The 21,302-nt window shown below is 44.7% G+C and overlaps 1 protein-coding gene across 2 annotated transcripts in view; it reads left to right on the forward strand.

Moving 5' to 3' along the window:
• Nucleotides 1-20,591, forward strand: part of Tgs1 (Trimethylguanosine synthase 1) — a 31,904-nt gene extending 11,313 nt beyond the window's left edge. For both annotated transcript variants that reach the window (XM_070540334.1, XM_070540335.1), the window contains exons 6-12: nt 3,709-3,792; nt 5,728-5,837; nt 7,579-7,713; nt 12,576-12,707; nt 14,841-15,054; nt 15,381-15,459; nt 17,136-20,591. In XM_070540334.1, the coding sequence (XP_070396435.1) occupies nt 3,709-3,792; nt 5,728-5,837; nt 7,579-7,713; nt 12,576-12,707; nt 14,841-15,054; nt 15,381-15,459; nt 17,136-17,243 (862 nt within the window). In that variant the 3' untranslated portion in view covers nt 17,244-20,591. The remainder of the gene's footprint in view (nt 1-3,708; nt 3,793-5,727; nt 5,838-7,578; nt 7,714-12,575; nt 12,708-14,840; nt 15,055-15,380; nt 15,460-17,135) is intronic.
• The last annotated feature ends 711 nt before the right edge of the window (nt 20,592-21,302 follow it).

Below are 21,302 nucleotides of genomic sequence, written 5' to 3' on the forward strand. Positions count from 1 at the left end.
ATGTTGATGGCACTTAGAGTGGGCTCACCTTTTTTTTACCCCTTTCCACCTATAACCATCTAATGAATGGACCAGTTCCACATATCTGTAAGTTAGCTGCTGTGCGAAGCCCAACAAATAGTATGCCAAAGCTGTCATCTCCGGAAAAAATGAATGATACCTGTTTGAGCTTTGTACCATGAGTGTCTGCCTTTTGCACTGCTTGTGGTAGAAGCTGCATCAAAAGAGAACAGGTGCAGCAACAATAACACTTTAGAAATAATGGCCAAAGGCACCTTTTTAACAAACTGCGTCTCACTGGCTCCGTGCAACACAGGATAGGGCTCATCTTGTCGGTGCCGGTGTTTGCACGAATGCAACAACTGGCGCATCGAATTGCTAGCGCGTTGCATTCACTTAAATGGCGATAATGTACTATGAGGGCGAATCGCATTATTATATATGTTGTGATTCAGAGGGAAGGAAACCAGCACTGTTTTCTGCTACCCTCGTACGGAGCACAGCTCAGCAACTGGCATTAATGCGACAGGAACATCATCTCACACAGTGCATGTAAATGCTTGGCGTATCACATTAAGGGGAGAGGAAAAGACGGCTGCTGCCACGTGTACTTCTCGGTTCATTGGCGAAACGTAAATTGCCGGAAACAGGTTCCGACTTGTTGCATACAAGTGTAGCTAAAACATACGGTGCACTACTGTCGCATTCGTGTGCACGCGACTTGAGAAGGGAGAAAGAAAGCTCACCCACCGTGCACCTCTAATCCTTCGAAGAAGCGCCGTGGCCGTTGAGAATCAGACAATGGAGGAGCCAGTTCTCGTCCTTGCATTAGTGTGCCTCGATGTCCCCCTTGCCTGGCGGCAGCTGAACCAAGGGAAGGGGCCTTACCAGGCCTGGTTGGCTGATGCCACCCATCGGCCCACCAAACCTTTAGCTCAATAACTTGTGTGTGGAAACCTATTTTTTGAGGCAATATAAAGGACCGCTTGCAAATAATTTGCAAGTAGGCTGCCCTACAAGGTTGTTTCTCAACCGTGATCTCTCGTCCACAGGACCACATTGTCACTCGGGGAGAAAGCATGAGCACAAAAGCCTTCAGTTAGTTTACTCTGATGCTTTCGTGTCGTCGTAGCTCACTCACACTCCGGAACAGACCACCGAGAGAAAATCTATTGTTGCCACAGAGATGTTTCGTGCTGCCTCAGTTCGACTGTGCCGCGACTACAAGTCAGCTTATACGACCTCCGACAGTAAGTGTGCGGAAAGACATGTAGCCATCACAGCTCACCCTTAGGCTCGGCTCCAGTCGCAGATTACTTCCAGCTAAGGTTGTCAATTGTCCCAATTTGAGCCAGTCGAGATGGCCAAATGTCCTAACTTAATGCTTTTTTCTTTGTGCAAGATAACAATAAACAGACCAGATTTTTTTTTATAATGCGTGACAGCTCATTTGCATACTCTTCTTTTTTGTGTTCTGTTGCATTGTCATAAGCACTAGAATGATTTAGTTTTCATCATGGTTCTAGTTCTGTTGTAGGCCCTAGCTGTTTACAGTACCTTTATTTGTATTGGTCACTTTAAATCGAGACATGGTAAGACTTAACAAAATAGTTTTGCTTTTTGTTCGTAGACTGGTGGCTCCTGGCACTGAGAAGGTCATTGTCGCCAGCTGCCCCCACACCTCTTTTTTAACCTCCTTTTGCGACTTTGTCCACTCAAGAGTTGGCAAACCTACCTCCAAGATATGGCGCCTGGGCCGTGTTTGCGCTCAGCCGCCCATTGAGCTAGAAGTGCAGGCGCACGCTTTTAAGATAACGTGACCTCTTACATTTGGCGTATGGGAAGAGAGTGATTGTGGAGAGGAGGAGGTGCTACTTTGTGCTCTTCGCTAGGAACCACGTCTCTGGACGCATCTAGCCACCATCCTTCTGGGCTCACTCTTGCACTCGCAGCATACATCGCTTAGGCCACTCATTCTTTTCGCACTTGGACTTCATACAGAACATCATTGTGATGGCGAAAGTTTGCCTGGCGTGTCGTGTGATTGCCATCGCAATAAAAGTTATCGCAAATTTCTTGGGAGAGAAAATGACAATGCCACACACTGCAAAAGTATGATGGGTTATGAAAAGGGGGGGTACGGGCTGATGATTGTCCCCTTCTAATTGACTCTGCCTATGAATTGAGGTGGGAATGTATGTAGTTTCTGGGTAGAGCTTTTGGCAGGATTCTAGAGCTTTGCAGGTCAGCCAGGCTAGAGATGTAAAGAAGCACCTACAGTTATTTTCTATGACCTTAATAGAAGCACAAATGAGTACTTTGGCTATCTGCTGCATTACCGGTGAGGCAAAGGTGGTGGTGCTGATGCAAATAACACTAGAGCTTGTGAACTACCGTAAGTCCGTTTCTTAAAGGAATGAGAAAAAATGTAAAGCTTGATGAACGTCATGACCATGATCATGTATTTTTCCTGCCTTCCTCCTCCTATTGGGATTTTCTGTCTCCGATACCCTTCCCTATACCGAGTAAACATATAGGTGCCGACATGTATACTGGCAGAATTCTCTGCGTTGCATTACAGGGCTTTCTCTATCTGCTGTGACACCAAAACTCCTCCTGCGCATTGTAGGCCCTGTTTTACTGGTGCAGCAAGCTCCTTGTCGCTGGCTCTGCCCTGCGCATAGACTCTGAGCCCACACGCCAGAGTTGCTATGAAGTGAGCAGTCCGGTGCTTCGATGCCATTACGTTCTCTGCGCTGCTTGCAACCGGTTTACCGGCACCAGAGTGGACATGCATAAGCTGTACCCAGTGGAAAATTTCATTGCTTGTTTATGCATATCCATCATTTTGAGCAAATACTGATTGCATAAGCCAGCGGTTAAAAGTGGAAGTGACCAACTGAGAATATGGCCCCTGTAAATGTATGCAATCTCAACTGCTACGTTTGAGGAAACAGGGTCAGGATCACACCATCTGTGAACCACTGTTGGCAAGAAATAGTGATCAAGCGGCTGAAGTTCTGAGGTGTTCTTCGTCACCAGCCTCAACTTATGAAAGAGAGGGACGATCTCGAATGAAGAGGATACAGGATTTGCACACTTGGTTCACATTCCAGAAAAGATGAGGTTGCACGTAATTGCCCCGTGTCGTGTGCAAGATGTTTGGCACTGTGAGAGGGTACACTTATGTTTCTTCATTTCCTACCGACACCACAGTAGGTGCTTAAATCTGATTCACAGGGCAGAGCTAGAGCATTACCTATTTCCTCAGCGATAAGAATGGCCCTCTCGCAGGGTGAACGTTAGGTATATAAGATAAAACCTCTAGGAAACCAGCCTGGATTGCAGTGAGCTTGCTCTGTCCCTCTAGCTTTTTCAGTCCTTTCAGATTAACTGCTCCTGCCCCTATGAAGGAGCTCATCGCATGACCATGTGCAGCGAGAGGGGAGGGGGTTCCCCTTTCAACGTTGTTGTCTTTTACAGAGAAAACAGCCCTCAGCTTATTGCAGCATCTCCTATTGTCTGGAGCGTATGTTGTTGTTTTGTCTTATTTCCCCATACCTGCCGTGGTAGCAATTCACTTGCACCATGGATTGGGGACGTCTGCAAAGTGATTGAATGTGGCTGAATGCTGAGCTTGCCTCCCGCACTAGTTGATGATGTCACAAGCTTTGTCATAAGAAAGCTCTATGCCCTCCTTGTTTTTAGTCACGAAGAGGACATAAACTCGGACGAAGATGACGCATTCAAAGCCCTCATATCTTACGGACTGTCTCTGAAAGAAAGCCTAAAGTGAGTTATTTAAATCTTCTTAACTTTTTCTTCAGGCAAGCGTCGTGTGTGATCGGCGATGTTTTGAAGTACTTCAGTGGGCTTTGAGTCTTGGTCTTGCTTCGAGGCCAAGGAATCTGGGGAAAAAGCAAACCTCACCATATATTCAAATAAATACTGTAGCTTATCTGTATACTGTATTTGCATGATTCTAATGCACAGTTTTTTTAAATACAAGTTGCATTCACATTTGCATGTGTGTTACAGTCGTAACTAACTCTACTCATAATCAAAAACGAAACTGATTCTTACAAAAAAAAAAAATGTTCAATGCAAGATAGCTAGCCACACTTCCATCGAATGGGTCATGTGAAGAAAGCGATGCTTGGAGGCATCGCAAGGTGGGTCCATGGCACAGTATTCTAGTACACTGTATCCATGGTGCTTGGAATGCCCTCCCACAGGTGGTAGCCTTCAGCAAGTGGGGCATTTCTAATGCTCTAAATGGAACTGGAAATAACTTTCCATGGCCGTTAGACAGTGAAAAGGAAGTGTCGTCAGACTCCGATAGCGACTAGCCACTAAGATTCAGCTGTGTGCGTGCTTGTGGGCCTTTGTATATTCCATAATATCATTCCAACACGGTACACGTCGACTCAGGTTTTGTTACTTGGTCGGCATGGTAGAATTGGCGTCAAGTTATATTTTTTGACATTTGGGCAGTAATATAGCTGCGCATTACGAATGGTGGCACGGTAGTAGAATCGTGCAAATATGGTATGTAATTACCATTCAAGGAACGCTGAGTTACCGGTGACACAAACACGAGCAGCTGGGTTGATGGTGGCATCTTGTGGTGCAGAGCTTAACCAGAGAGGCTGGAGAGCTATTATTGCAGTAATGGAGTAACTAAACTACATTCTACTTATCTGCTGGTGTAAAGCATCACCAACAATGCAATGAATGTGCAGTCTCTTCTTCTTACATGTTGCTTCAAATAGAACACCCATGGTAGCACACAAAACGTTTCATGTGTGTATTGTTATTGGACAAAGCATCACAAGATGTCGCTACCAGTGTTGTTGCTGCCATCCATGCGTAGCACAATGAGGTACTTCTGTACAGAGTGATCTGCATACAGACAAGCTGAAATTTTCTAGTTGTGGACATTCCTCCACGTAACACTCCAGCTTTATCCCCAGAAAGTGAATGGCGGTGCCACATCTCGACTAAAGTGGTCCCTGCACTTTGCTAACATGCTTCAGGGATTCCTGTGAAGAATGTTGGAAAATCGGTTTTGGTGTTTGCTCAAAGGCACTGTAGAGTAGACATGACCTGATGGAGGGGTCACAGGAATATGTCGACATGTCGATACCATTTTTCATGTGTCATAAGGAAGGAAAGTTTCAAGATGGAGCTATCGTTTCGACAAGAAGGCTTATCTTTATCAAGACCAAATGAAGCCTATCCTCCTAAGAAGACAAATGCCTTTTGACAAAGGCACTTGTATTCATCAGTGCCCTGACTGCGACAACTGCCTTTGTCAAAACACATCACCAAAGGAGACATACAAGGATGTCTCCCTTTGTCCTGCATTTTAGTTCAGCTGTTCAAAATCGCCTTAGTCATGACCCAACCAGCTCAGTCGAATACCATTCTCCACCCAAGCTTCCAAAAGAGAGTCGTGACATTTAGAGACTGATTCGGCCCCTCTTTACGATCGACTGTTTGGGCAGTCATTGAGACATTGACTTTAATTAAGCAGTTGAGGTTTCTCTGATTGGTCTTCTTGCAAAGGTCAGGAATATATACATACTGGACTAGCGTACCCAGTGACCTATTGATATTTTATGGTATTAGTCATGGCAGTAGCGACATAATTGAAGCAACTACCGCTGCTGCATTTTCTGTCAGCACTAATATACTTCACATGTTGCTGCACTCTTTTGCACTCAGGGGAATCAAGCTGGGTCCCGAAGGAGCCAAGTCCCACGTGGCGAATAAGAAGAAGCGCAAGAAGTTACGTAAACAGGGAGCATTGCAGCAATCACAAGAAGAGATGAAAGGTGTGTGTTGTGTATTGCCTCGGTGTCTTTCCGGCAAGATTGTACTGCCTGGAATTGTTCGCTGTTCTTTCTGTGGAGTGTAGACTATATAGCTGCAAAATGTGGCTTCATGGAGATGCTGTGATGGTGATGCCAGGTTGTGCACTGGAAAAAAAAAAAGGTATGGCCATCCCCACTTCACAATGTGTGGAAAGGAGCTCACTTAAATGCAGTTATTGCTAACTCCACTTGCACGAGCTCTGTTGACGGGAAATACAGGTGCTTTTGGGATGCATTCTTGACAATTTTCAGGCAACAGTAATCCTTCAGAAGCACTGAATAACAAGGATTCACCGTATGTGAAAGGAATCTTGCTTGCATGATTAGTATCGCTATCACTAACTCCACTTGCGCAAGTGTTTGTTGTAATGAACGATGAATACATTTGGATGAGTTCTCGTCATTCTTCTGGTGAAGGTAATGCTTTGAAGCTCAGAACGACGAAAAAGACATCCGCTCTTGTTGCCTCTGCCATGAAGTTCCTCTTTCATGTTGCAGTGCCACCATTGTTTATGAACTGTCAGGTTTTCTGTAAAGCACATGTAGGAATTAACAATACCTTGTTGTAGCTACTGTTATCTTAAAACTCGTTAGTTTGGTCGGCACGCTCACCGATATCTTCCAGTGTATTGTGTTGGCAGGCAGTGCGGTGTAGGTGCACCACAAACTCTTTCCAAATTTCCCCATTGCTTCTGGGACACTGTGACTCACACTTCCTCCCAGATGCAAAGGAAATCAAGTATGGGCTGTGCTCTGCAGGACTGACCTATTGAGGGCTTCCTGAATGCTCAAATGCACCTCCATTTGCAAGACTGCACGGGTGAACAACATAGGCGTCAATGTTCTGCATAGGCGAATGTTACTCGCTCAATATGCTTGCGTGGCGAGCCAAAGTACGTTGATTCCTCAGCGTGTCTCGCTTGAGGAACTAGTATTTTTCGAATGTATTTTGGCTAGCTTGCTTATTGTATAGAAGATGCAACAAACACCCTTTTGTATTTGCACTACTATGTCTACTGTGTTCCACAGGACAATGACACCCTTTTGTGTTTGCACTACTATGTCTACTGTATTCTGCAGAGCAATGACACCCCACAAGCTGGGAATGATGAGGCAACTTGTCGTGACTGGTTGACTTGTTAACAGACAAAGCTCTCTAATACTGCTTTCTTTGTATGTTAAAAAAAAAGATGCATATATTTGTTTTATTTACATTTTTTCTTGTACAGTTCAAGCAAACTTCAAGCAAGTATAATGTGCTTGCAAACAGTGTAAAATATAAACTGGACCCGTAGAGAAAGACATCTGTGTTTCTGTCCTTAAATGTCACTCAGATATTGCACTACATGGCTATTCGCCCAGCCTCCAGGTCTTGTTTTGTAAGGTAATTAAGCGTGTTGTGAAATTGAATGTGCCTTATATAGGAAGTGAAGAAATGTCCAGTAGTGTAAATCTGTTGCTCATGCACCACCTTGTAAAATGTCAGATCACATGAATGGAGAGGTAATGTGTGGAGGGGTGTTGTGGCCAAGTGATACCGTATTGCACAGAACCAAGCAACATGATTAGGAAAATTCATTTTCATTCTTAAGTGTTCACTCGCTTGCACACACGGCACCAAGTCCAGTGCTTCTAGTGTCTTTATGTCGAGAAGCCAGTCACGAGGACTGACAGGTATGCTGCTGTCTGGACTGTTGTGCAGAATTGCTTCCCATTGGCTCCCCTGGCACATCCACAATGCCGAGCTACATTCGGGACAACCCGCACTTGACCAAGTATTGGATGCAGCGGTACAGGCTCTTCTCCAAGTTTGACAAAGGCATTCAACTGGACGAAGGTAAGGCTTTGTGTTGCCTCATTTCTGTTTCGGAGCCTTGTTTACTTGTGGCAGAATTCTTGCTTTGTTTTACTACATTTTACGTGAACAAAACAAAAAATTGCAGCAGAACTCATCTCACTATGACTCTCGACGGCAATGCGAATAGTATTCAAGCAGTGTAGTGACAGACCGTATTCCTGAAGTCACGTTTATCTAACATGTGTAGTGTTAATTCTGAAGCTTCCATTGCTTCGGCTATATGCGACATACTCTAGTATCATCTCACATTGCAATGGCACTCACTTGCCAATGTTGCTCGTGAGCATGGCAGCATGATAACAACTGTATGACACCGACACAGTGATGATAGAATTACAAAGAAGGAATGATGGAACAGCAAAAGTGGTATAACAACGACTGCATAGTGACAATGAGGTGCCAAATCCTAAATTATGCGAAAGTGTAGTATTAAACAACAGCATGATGATGACGACGACATGAGGACAATGAGATGAAGATGGCTTGATGACAACGGCATGTTGATAACCGAATTAAGAAGCTGGAATGACGATGATGGTACAACCATGGCGACAGAGGACAACGGATGCATGATAGCGTATGTATAATGACAACAATGCATTGGTGTGACATGGCAGCATAATCAGAATTGAGTGACGACAGCATGATTCTGATAGAATGACGTCAATGGAATGACGAACATAGTATGGAATGAGATGACATTACGGAAGTGATTACAATGATTAAATGGCAGCATAATGACGACGGCATGATGACGATGCATGATGAGAGTCGGATGACTACAATGCAGCGACCAGGAAGGCATCACGGCCACGAACACATAGCTAGTGGCCCAAGCTATTAGACAACTGGGACCACTGGGTCAGAGTAGAAGGCCTCACGACGACAGCATGACGAGTCAAATTACGAAGCTGCAATAAAGATGATTGAATGGCCATGACTTCATACACTGGCGGCGGGACAAGAAATGCATAATGACTATGACCACGATGGCGTGACGATAGTCAGATGCTGGAATCACGACGATACAATGACCACGACGACATCACGACCACGAACCCATACCTAGTGGCTCGAGCTATTTGTAGACAATGGGGGCCTCTGGGTCAGGGTAGTAGGCATGACGACGACGGCATGACGAGAGTATGATCACGAAGCTAGAATGATGACAGTGGAACAAACACGACGGCATCGCGACCAGGATCAAACACCTGTTGCTCCTGTACAACTTTCATTGCTGTGTAAAGTGCAGACAGTTTGTTCATTGATAAAAAAGGGTGTCCTAATTTAAAGCTATTAAATGTAATATTGCTTTAGCCCCTAAAAATGCTTTGTCAGGGCTTTAGAATTCTTAAACACTCCTACAGACAGACAGACAACGAACTTTATTTAGTCCTGAGGAGCTACTTTCAGGACCTCCTAACGGGAGGCCATTGTAGCCGCTGGCTGCGCCCACGTAAAGGACAGAACGCCGTGACGCTCCGCTCTTTCCTGGGCCCTCTGGATAGCCTGGGCTTGCTTTCGGAGTACCGTGCTTCTGATGGCCTCCTCCCATTCGGCTTCGCTGGAGAGGAAGTCGTTAGGCAACGCGGGACATCGCCAGAGCATGTGAGCCATTGAGCAAAAGGTTTCAGTGCAGTCAGGACAACTAGGGTCCACATCCGAGTACATCCTACTGAGGAATCCCCGCGACGGGAAAGATCCCGTCTGCAGCATTCTAAGTGTAGCTGACTGACCTCTACTGAGCTTCGGGTGAGGCAGAGGATAAATTCTCCGACCAAGTTGGTAATGTTTAGTGATTTCATTAAATGTGAGGAGTGGATCGTTCTGCTGAGGCCCTTCCTGCCCCTCCGGAGCCTCCAGACCGTCGCGGCGCGTTAGTTCTCGCGCACGGTCGTGGGCAAGCTCGTTGAGGTTTGGGAATCCCTCGAGAACGTTCGTCCCCATGTGTGCGGGGAACCACGTGATATAATGAAAACTGGAGCAAGCCCTTTTCTCTAAAATGGAGGCCGCTTCTCGTGCGAGGTTACCCGACTCGAAAGCTCTGATTGCGTCTCTCGAGTCGGTGTAAATGTAGGTACGCTCTGGATCACACAAGGCCAGCGCAACCACAATTTGCTCTGCTATACTCGCGGTGGCCGCTCTGACCGAGGCCGAGGACCGAAGCACCCCCCGCCCGTCTACAACTGACAGCGCGAACACTCTCCTGTTCCCGTACCGCGCCGCATCGACAAAGACCGCGGAGTCTCTGTCATCCCTAACTTTCTTCAATATGGCTCGTGCACGGGCTTTACGTCTACCCTCGTTATGCTGCGGATGTACGTTCCGCGGGAAGGGCCTCACCAGGTATGTCGCCCGCGTTTCTCGTGTCAATGTTATACGCCGGTCCTCCATTATCCTAGGAGCCATGCCAACCTCGTCAAGAATTCGCCTGCCAGCTTGGGTCGACGATAGCCTAACCACCTGGGCAGTGACCTGTGCCTCTATGATCTCGTCTATGCTATTGTGCATACCGAGTTGATCTAGCCTGTCGGAGCTCGTGGCAATAGGCAAGCCTAGCACTTTCTTGATGCTCTTGCGCATGAGTGTATTTAATTTGGTCTTTTCCGTTTTTGTCCACACTAGAGCTGACGCCACATAGATAATATGGCTCATGAGGAACGCGTTGTACATCCGAAGGAGGTTGTCTTCACCTAACCCCTTCTTTCGGTTGGACACCCTAGAAATTAGCCGCAACATATTCTCTGTTTTAGCTGTAACGTGGGTAATTGTTCTGGCATTACATCCCCTCGCGTCTATGAGCAGGCCTAGGATCTTAACTGAGTCGACTCTGGGAATTTTCTGCCCATTATTCGCGTATAATGCCACGGGTAGCTGGTTGAGGGGTGTCAGACCCCGAACCCCTTGCCTTGCGGGTCTGTAAAGCAACAGCTCCGATTTACTCGTAGACAGCTTGAGACCCGTGTCCACGAGGTAAGCCTCCGTCTCGTCCAAGGCCGCTTGTAGAGCTTGCTCCATTTCAGCGAGGGAGCCCCCTGGGCACCAGATCGTGATGTCATCTGTGTAAAGTGCGTGACCTATGCCCTGGAGGCCGCCCAGCCTATCTGATAGACCCTTCATGACGATATTGAAGAGCAGTGGCGAGATGACTGATCCCTGAGGGGTACCCCGAGCTCCCAATTCGTACACGCTCGACCGAATCTGCCCCACCTGAATAGTAGCAGTTCTATTCATGAGAAAGGACCTGACGAAGGCCTGGAATTTGACTCCCAGGCCTATCCCGGCCGTGGCTTGCAGAATGTATCTATGAAACACTGTGTCGAACGCCTTAGTGAGATCCAGGGCGAGAATCCCTCTCACGTCCCGGGTGCCACTATCAAAGATTTGCTTCCTTAGCATTAGCATAACCTCCTGCGTCGATAGGCCGGGCCGAAAACCAACCATATTATGTGGGAAGAGGTTTTGGCGCTCTATGTACCTGGAAACCCGGTTCAAGATCGCGTGCTCCGCTACCTTGCCTATGCACGAGGTTAGTGATATTGGCCTCATGTTGTCCAAATGAAGAGGTTTTCCTGGTTTAGGGATGAGTGTCACTATAGCCGACCTCCATCCGTCAGGCACCTGTCCTGTCTCCCATACCCTGTTGACCTGCTTAGTAAGTAGTTCCACTGCTTTATCGTCCAGGTTTCGTAATAGCCTGTTAGAAACTTTATCCGGACCCGGAGCCGATCTGCTGTTTAAATTGTAGATAACCGCCCTGACCTCTGATTCTGTGAAAGGCGCGTCCAGTTCCTCTACCGTCACGCACTCGATCTGCGGATAATCCTCTTCCTGCGTCGGCCCTATAGGAAGGTATCTATCCGCGATCGCATTCAAAAGTGACTCTTCACTACCTCCCTCCTGTTTGTGCCGGTGTATGACTTTACTAAGTGTTTGCCTTTGATTATGCTTTGTCTGCGCGTCACCCAGGAGGTGCTTGAGGAGGTTCCACTTCCCTCCTGAGCGCATGGACCCGTCTACTGCCGCGCAGACCTCGTCCCATTGTAGCCTATTGAGCTCCGCACAATATCTCTCCTCAATCTCTCTATTAAGCTCCGCAACCTTTTTCCTCAGCCTACGATTTAACCTTTGTGTTTTCCACCTCATCAGAATTGACGATTTTGCCTCCAACAGATGCGCTAGGTGCGGATCCACTCTTGGGACCTCCGCTTCTGTTTGTACTACCTTAGTAGCCCTCTCGACGTCCTCTGTTAGCGATTCGATAGCCTCGTCAAACGAGGAAAATGTGCTCGTTCGCTCCTTCCTAAGTTTCCTGAACTCGTCCCAATCCGTGACTCGAAATACCCTGGCCGGTCGGGCTTCCACCGTCAATGTTATCGCTACTATGAAGTGGTCACTGCCCAGTTTCTCCTGCTTATTGGCCCGCGTTACGTTACCTACGTTCCTTACACAGGCCAAATCAGGCGTTGTGTCTCGCGCAACTGACGTGCCCAGCCTAGTGGGGAACCCTGGGTCCGTGATTACCGAAAACGCAAGATCATCCAGGATCCTCGCCAGGTTCCTAACTCCTAACACTCCTAACACTCCTAAATTTTTTTTTTTTCAAGAGAACTGCTGTGAATCTTGCAGGACTTGCAATTCGTTTGTTATAAATTAGAGTGCAAGGAAGAAGTTTTATATAAGCACGGCACATCATTGGCACTTCACCCTCTGTCGAAGGAACAAGATGTTTCTTTTTCCTCTTCTTGGCGATTGATAACATTGGCGACACCCAACCTTTTGGTTGGTTGTTATCTAGGCTGCAATCTTCCCGTGACGAAAGTCTACTCTTCTGTGCCCAGAGTCCTGGTTCTCCGTGACACCCGAAGGCATCGCCAAGCACATAGCAAAGCGCTGTAAGGCGGACGTCGTCATCGATGCCTTTTGTGGTGCGGGAGGCAACAGCATCCAGTTTGCCCTGGCGAGCTGCCATGGTGAGTCACTGGTTCCTAGACATAAGAATGTGGCAACCCTTCATCAACGAATGTTGAATCAAAATATTCTGGTTCTTTTACTGCTATTTTGACAAATGTGCACAGACTCAGCCATCCTTGCTTTGATTGCACCACTGCCGTTATTTTTCCCCACAGTTATCCGCTGATTAGAAAAACAGTCCAGATCTTACACGTCTCTCAATCGTCTATTGGTCAACTTCCTGAAGTAGAGTTGTCTTATTGAGATAAGACAAGTGTATTGTGGTTTGTTTTTTATTTGATGCTTGACCCTAGTCCTTTCCTTGTGCATTTGTACAGATTTTGCTGTAGCGTCAGTGACCCCATGGCCAGTGTGATTAGCTCTAATGGGTTCTTCTCACTAAATTTTTGCAGTTACAAGTTACTGGTAATTTTTCCTTCTCGTCATTATTGTTGTATTTTCGCACTGTATTCAAGTGACAATAATATGTTGCCTCTGCAGAGAGGAGGGCAGTTTATTATAGCCATTGCCACAGCTCAACAGAAAAGATTCTCATGATTATTTTTATTTCAAAAGAGAAAGAAAGAGGATCAAAGGAAAGGAAACCAAACGGGTGTACTTAGTATGTTGAGGTGTTGCTTATTACCAAAATATTTTGATAATCTAAAGCATTGATTATAACAGAGCTGTGTGCTAACACAGCTCTGTTATAATTACATTCACTTGCGAAACATAATTTTACAATGATGGTTTATTGATTCATGGAATCCAAAGGAACCCTAAAGAGAAAAGTCATTCAAGCTGTATTCCAGTCTAATCCTAATAATTAAAACTCAAAGGAGCCCCAAAATTTGTGCAAAATAAAGAAAGCTAATTGAATGGGAGATGTACGGGCAGCACAGCGTTTTGTGTGTTACATGTGCGCCGACTGTGGAACGAACATGAGAGATGACTTCTGGAAGTGCAGCTTCGTGGCAGCATTCAGTGTGCTGCCATGAAGCCACACACTAAGGAAAAGCTTACTACAACTTATGTATAACTTACGTATAACTTACGTATAACTTACGTATAACTTACGTATAACTTACGTATAACTTGCTCTCCAATCCTTACTGATAAATTTTTCGTTATGTGCACCAAAATATGGCACTTGGAACAGAAAATGGGAGCAGCAGCCATTGTATGGTTGCACTTCTGCCGAGGGCACAATCGGCAGTGCAGTATGTTCAGATTAACTGTCGCAAATGCTTATGCGTTGGAATTACTGGGTGTTCTTGCACATTGAAATACACATCAGTGTAACAGGACCACAGCACTACTTTGACTTGATGAGATTCAACAGTAGTAGATTGCCCAACTACAATTCCAGGAAGAAAGGTCGCTGTTGCTCTTAGAAGAGGCTTGGCAGGCTTAAGGTTTCCGCATCAACTCGCTTTGACTTAACAGATTTTGACGGTGTTTCTGCAGGCTTGGGTAAAGTATGCACTACAGTGCATTCTTAACTTGCAAAAGGCTGAACTTGTACTGTGCAACCGTTGCCCAGATAAATTTTTTTTAAAAGAAAAAGAAGTATGCCTTGAAATCCATGAGATCATACTAAAGTACCAGCGCTGGAGTTTTGGCACGAAATTCGAAAAATGGTACTTTGACCGTCATGTTCTCTTGTAATAATAAACCCATCATCAAAAAATTGAAAATGTGGAGTTTTTAATGAATATGAGTCTAAAATTATTTAGTGTTTTCTGTTTAGAGTCAATTGTGTGATAGCAAGAATGTGGTTATGAGAGACATTGTTGGGGGTTCACTAATTTTGACTACCAGGGGGTTCTTCTAACATGCTCTTAAACAGAAGTGAACCAGCATATCCGGATCCCACTGTCATCGTAAAGTGACTACTAGTACGGCTGAGAATTGAACCCACAACCTTTTGCTCAATAACAAAGTGCCATAGCCACTACTGCAGGTTGGTATGGTTAATTCCAACATTATAATCAGTATAATTAAATTACCAAAACATTTCGATCACCTGAACTGCGGTTGTCTGCTCTACTCTCACTGTTTCGCTATATGACTAATTCACTTGTGGTTCATCATCTTACGGTGCTGGTTTACTCCAGCATTGTCGCCAATCGCCACCGTGTCTTCCCTTGCAGTGATAGCTGTGGACATCGACCCCAAAAAGGTGGAGCTGGCGCGGAACAATGCATCCGTGTATGGTGTGGCGGACAAGATCGAGTTTATCGTTGCCGACTTCCTGGAGGTCGCTCCGCGACTGCATGGCGATGTAGTCTTCCTGAGCCTTCCTTGGGGAGGGCCCTCGTACCAGTGGAAAGGAACTTTTGACCTGAAGGACATGAAGCCAGACTTATATCCTTTTGCTGTTCTTGAAGGACACTAAAGGGCCGCAACGTTATGTCAATTTAGACATGTGACGTACGCTTTCTAAACTTTATTGTCGTTCATTTGGCAGAAAACAGTTAGCATTGTGTGTACCATCAAATTAAAAGCTTCATTTTAATTGGGCAGGTTAGGCACTAGGCAGATTCAGAATGTATTGAATACGTACTAGCTAAAGCTTTGACATTTCTTCAAGTGAACTACAATGTTCAACTCAATTCTGAATCGTCGCAGGCCAATCGTAGTGGCATGCTGGTCTTGTGCTCTTGAACTTCTATCCTTAACTCCTGTTACACATACCAGACGGTTGCTCTATCGAAGAAAATCAGCAGCAACATTGCAATCTTGGTCCCAAAGAACACAAATGTTGATCAGGTTAGTATCCAACCGATACTCAACGAATAATTTTTGTTTTAAATTGCTGGCACCTCTGTACATCCGCCAACTCATCCGAATTTTTCAGGAAGGTTATAAATTCGAGCTCTTTCTATGATTTTACAAAGGGGTGTAAAGTTCTAAAAAAACTAAAGTCTGTTTGCAAGAAAAAAAGAAAGAACGAAGAAGAAAAAAGAAAGGTTTTGCTTGCCAGTACCTGAAGATACCATACCCTTGGAAGTCTTTTGATGGTGAAAGCACACCAGAGAGAACTTGTTTCGAGCAAATTTGTGCAGACAAGTTCCAGAAGCAAGCGAAATCAGCAACAGCAAAGCTATTGAAAAAAGTCACCGTGATTTAGAGACAGTTTGTTCTTGTCAGCTTGTGCAAGTTTGCTGCTGCTGGTGTGCTGAATCTGAAGGTTAATCATTTTTATTAAAGTGTGTGTATCCACAAAATGTATCTGCAAGGGAAAAAAAATGTCTGCTATGGCTTTTTCTTTTTTTGTAGTGTAGCAAGGTTTTTATAAATTTTGCTGTTCACAGTTTGATGGCTGTGCGTCTGAATGATGATATTGATTCTGTTCAGAGACTACATTGATGTGCCAGAGAATACAACTGCGCTCTTACATGCATGTGTCCATCATTTTTGAACCAGCTGAGTGGTTAAAATGCAAATGTCTTGCTAACTATTGGACTTGCATATGTATTGGTAGAGTCAAATTAAAAGAAAACACCTGGACACAGAAACAAATGCTAGGTGGCATCCGAAACACGCATGACATTTCGTTACCGGGCACTTTTAAATATCCGTTGTCTCGTTGTCAGACTGGTGAGTCACTAATAGGTGTTTCTTTGTGACCACTTGCACCTCTGGCACTCGAATCAAGTTCAGTGCAGTGTAGAACAAAACCTGGCTTTAGCTTTGCAGTTCAGCTTGGGCCACCGCACACTTTACTTGACTGGTGACAAGTGGTACACGTTTGCATTAATGCCAACATTGTGGCTCCCGAGGTGGTGGCACACCCTGCTGTGACAAAAATGGAATGTCTCAATTCAAGAGGCCACGCAGAACTGTTGCACGAGTAATGCTTCGCCTTGGTGCCATGGAATTGCACAGTTCTCAATAAAATTAGAAAGCTTCCGTGTCGCTTCCTGACCTCTTCTAATGCGACAAGCAAGCCACTCTGTATTGCAGGGCCGTACATACATTTAATCGCAACAACTTTTCATGCCATGTGGCATTGGTTTCCACAACCTTTATAAGTGAAGGAAGCATTTCTCACTGCTATATGTTACATATACAAATGTATAGCTACATATGTGTAGTTACATGTATGAAGCTATACACATGTATTGGTCATGCATGATGATCACTGCACAGCTGATTCTGCTGTGAGCGTGGGAAAAAGTTTCCAGGTGCAGTCGGGTGACATTTTAGTCAAGCACACCTCTGATTTTAAAGAAAAAAAATAATTTCATGTATAGTCCACGCACCGTGGAGGTTCAACTTATACGTCTTATATAGTACACGCACTACAGACCGAAAAAATACAGCATGTTCCAGCTGTGTCTGCAACATGCGTAACTTGGCTGGCTTGGCTTCTGCGGCTTACAGGACGACGTAGTTCGTACGTCATACTGACTGATGCTGATAAACTCCTCTGTTCATCGCAGCTTGTCCAACTGGCCGGTCCTGGAGGCAAGGTCGAGATCGAGCAGAACCTGCTACACAACAAGATTAAGACCATTACTGCCTACTTTGGTGATCTTGTTGCACAGTGAGCCGGCGACTCCCCCCTTGCGAATGCACCGCAAGTGCTGCAGGGAAGCTTGCACATTACTGACCACCGTGCCTCATTCACTTGTCTGGACAGTTGTGTAAACAAATGTCGGCTTTTACCATTCACTCATCAGCGACGAAGGATCACACGGGAATTGCCACTAGCAGTCTTGTCTTGTGTAACAACACGTCTGGCGTTTCCCAGGTTTCTAATACAACTGTGTATACACTTCAGTATAGGAGACACAACTGGGGCTTACAGTTGAAAAGCCATGTTGTGTTTTCAATGTGTCTGGTGGTCTTTTAAGAGGCAGATGGGGCTATACAGTAGCGAGTGCCAGAAATGCCAGCATTGCATGCACATAGTTGTAATTTTAACAAACATAAATGCTGTTAGCAAAAGAAGTGCATCTGTGTATGCCACGCAGTAAAGATTAACTTAAGATAATACGAGAGGGGGTACAAAAATAACTGAACTTTTTCTAAATTAACCTTTCTATCCACTTCTATGGGAAAAACAAGTTATTTGCCTTCAAAGTAGTCTCCTTGAGTCCCAGTGCACTTGTCAATTTGTTTTTTCCACTGTTCGATGCATCCTAGGAACTCTTCATTTCTGATGCTGTCGAGGGCCGCCTGCGAAGTTGTTTCTACGGTTGGTACATCATCGAAAGGCTGCCCTTTCAAGTTTTTTCATCCTGGGAAATAAAAAGAAGTCGCAGGGTGCCAGGTCTGGGGAATAGAGCAGGTGGGGAATGACCGTCCATTGCTGTACACTCAGCGAGCGCAGTGCGTGCGGAAGCACTGTAACGATGAAGCAGCTCACCACTCCGCCACAGATCTGGTCACTTTCTTCCAATATCCTCTCGCAGGCGCCTTAAAACTCCTAGGTAAATCTTTTGATTAAACATCTCTCTATCTGGGACAAACCCACAATGGACCATGCTCTAGACATCGCAAAAGACAAATCGGCATTCTGTTGACATTGGACCGAACTTGTCTTGTTTTTTGGAGTCTTCCACTGACTCGACTATGTGTGGTCATAGCCATAGCACCAACACCCATCACCTGTTATCACCTTCGACTGAAGATGTGGGTCAGTTGTGGTTTCATTTTTCAAGTCTTTAGTCATCGGCAGCTGAGTTTGTTTTTGTTTCTCTGTGAGCAGTCTAGGCACGAATTTTGCTGCAATTAGCCTCATCTGCAATTCCTCAGTCAAAATTCATTGGCATGGACTCCAACCGATGCCTGCATCCTCTGATAACTTGTTGATTGTCATTCAGTGATCTTGGTTGAGCGTTTCAAGCATCAACTCAACATTTTTGTCTGCCCAATAGGTTGAAGGGTGACCCAAACGAGGTTCATCATCAGTGCTCATCTGCCATCCTTAAATTAATGACACCAGTTGTAGCCTTTAGTATGGCTCAAGGTTTGTTCCTTGAAGGCTTCTTGAAGCATTCCATGCATTTCCGTGAACGTTTTTCCCAAAGGAAAACAAAATTTGATGCAGACATGCCGCTCCTGACGATCACACATCCTGATTTCGCATGCGTGTCGTGGTTAACCCTTTCAAAACAAAGTAATGCACAGAATGGCTTGCTTCTACGATTGCTTCCTTCAAGGCACTGATAGCAGAGGGCTATAACTAGCCACCCCTAGTGGTGGGACATAAAAATACATCCGTGAGAGGCATGAAAACTAAAGTTTGGTTTCTTTTGTGTCCCCCTTCGTACATATAATAGTACAGAATAATAGTAAAAAACAATAGCTTGAAACAGTATATGGGATGTATATAGTCTATTCAAAATATACAGTGATAAGTAAATGTACCAATTTCACTGTTTACTTTGAGAGGTGAGAAAAGACTAAATTGTAAAGTATCTTGTATTGAGTGTCAGATTGCTAGTGTATAAACGAAATAAGGAGCAGCATATTTGGATTCCACAATTGTGTAGAAATGAAAGGCTTCAGACATTTACAGATGCCTCAAGAATTCAGCGAACATATAGCAGCAGCACTGCTGGTTGGCATTGTGGACACTCGATGCCTGCTTCTTCAGTGCCTGATTTTTGTGTTGTTGATCTACTGTGGATAATAAGAAAGTCACACAAGAATCAGTAGCAGCGAGATCTACAGATGCATGGTATCGCCCGAGGCTTGCTGGATTTGCTCTTTCAGTTGCAGAGTTCGCTGAATGCCCCAACTCATCATTTGCAGCATATGAACCAGGAAAGTACTGACGCCAAATGTGTTGTGTTGTGCAAAGCAGAACTCAACTTCGACACCCGTTCGAAATAGTGCAGGACCAACGAGCTTTGCTTGCAGCAGCAACCTTGCTTATAGTGGTCACCAAGTATAAACTAATCACATGATGGAGCTCATTTTGTTTACACCTCATCACTAATACTTGACTTACATTGTCAAATCTCGACAACTCCCAATATACAGCCGGCCACAAAAGCTTGCGGAACATAATTCCACAATGAATGTGAATTACCTGTCTGTGAAGGCATGGTGTTTCCAATTCAGTTTAATGCAGGTTACAAAGGCTCAAGGCCAGGCTTTGCGAAAATTCGTTCATTTTTTTTTTTCGCAAGTCCCGTGCTTGTACACTTGTGGCCGGCTACACCTTGCTTAGTCATTGATGGCACTATTTCTACAGACTTACTGTGTGATATTTGGGATTTACATGCTTCACTGCTGAATAGCCAAGTGTATTTATGTTTCTCTACATTGTTACTGGGCATTAATGCTTGCCTCATTGCTACGCACCTTGTCTATGTCGTCAACGTCAATGTCTTCCAATGTACGTCTTGCGAGGTCACTGATGACATTCAGCAGACTGTTATAGTGTTTAGCAATTAGTTGTGTACTGAAAAGGATGTCCAGTGAGTTTTTATTTCTTTAAGTGTACAAAGCTCACTCCCAATTATTCAAACATAGTTATATAAATCTACTTATCTTCTTACAGGACCTTGAAGCTTTTATCATGCGGATGCTCAAAAACGGAGCTCCGTCCACCTCACAATATTTTTCTGATGCAAGACACGGTTGTCGCGATTCTTTATTAATAAGCCCAAGCAAAATTTTCAATAGGGGGCATTGTATAATGTGTATTTTTAGCGTGAGGTGTGTAATCTTAGCAATAGGTAAAGTGCTAAAAAAACATTTTTGTATTCTTTGAGTAAGTTGCGACCTATATACAGTTTTCTTATTTGCTCATGTTGCATTCCTTCTTGTTAGCTCTTCTTGTATCTTTCAGTGTTAAGGACGTGCACTCGTTGTTTTGAAATACCATGACACAAATTTGCATATGTTGCGGTAATGTCAATAAATATTTATTTCATTGCTCATTACACAAAAATATGTCTTTTCTTATTTTCACTGTACACTCCTCTGGCATTATGGCACAATTGATGAGCACTCTAAGGCACTAAAGAGTGGGCAACTCGTGCCATGAAATCATGATCAGCATCTGCCCACTCTAAGGCACTAAAGAGTGGGCAACTCGTGCCATGAAATCATGATCAGCATCTGCCTCCTTGGTATTGAAACCAAAACAAGTGCATAACAAGCAGTATCTATAATGGAGTAAATTGGTTAGAAAGAATTTTGTAGCCAGCATATTTTTGTACAATTTAGATGGCTAGGACTTTCATTTAATGCAAAACAAGAAAAGAAAATTTGAAAGTGTCATGTTAATACTCCTTTAGAATTCACTATACGTTGTTACAAGTTATACGCGGTGTCAATGGCAGTTAGAATGCTTGTGGAGGGAGTGTTAGCAGGTCACCAAGCAGTCGTTCGCGAGTCACTGAGCTGCTTGGTAAACTATCTGCTGTTACAGTCATTCCAAGGTGTGCCACTCTCCTCTTCTATTGATTTTGACACCTCAGAACTTGAATCGAAGACAGTAAGCAGTGTCGTTTTTGATGCATTGTCCGTGCAGAAGTAATAAATAATCTCATCCAGCTTGAAGTCGTGCAACAAGCTTTTGTCATGCAAAATGTGCCTCAGCATGCCCATGTTTCCATCTTGCACTTTCGCACAGCTTCGGCTATCAG

This window comes from Dermacentor albipictus, chromosome 6 (assembly GCF_038994185.2).
Source record: "Dermacentor albipictus isolate Rhodes 1998 colony chromosome 6, USDA_Dalb.pri_finalv2, whole genome shotgun sequence".
NCBI lineage: Eukaryota > Metazoa > Arthropoda > Arachnida > Ixodida > Ixodidae > Dermacentor > Dermacentor albipictus.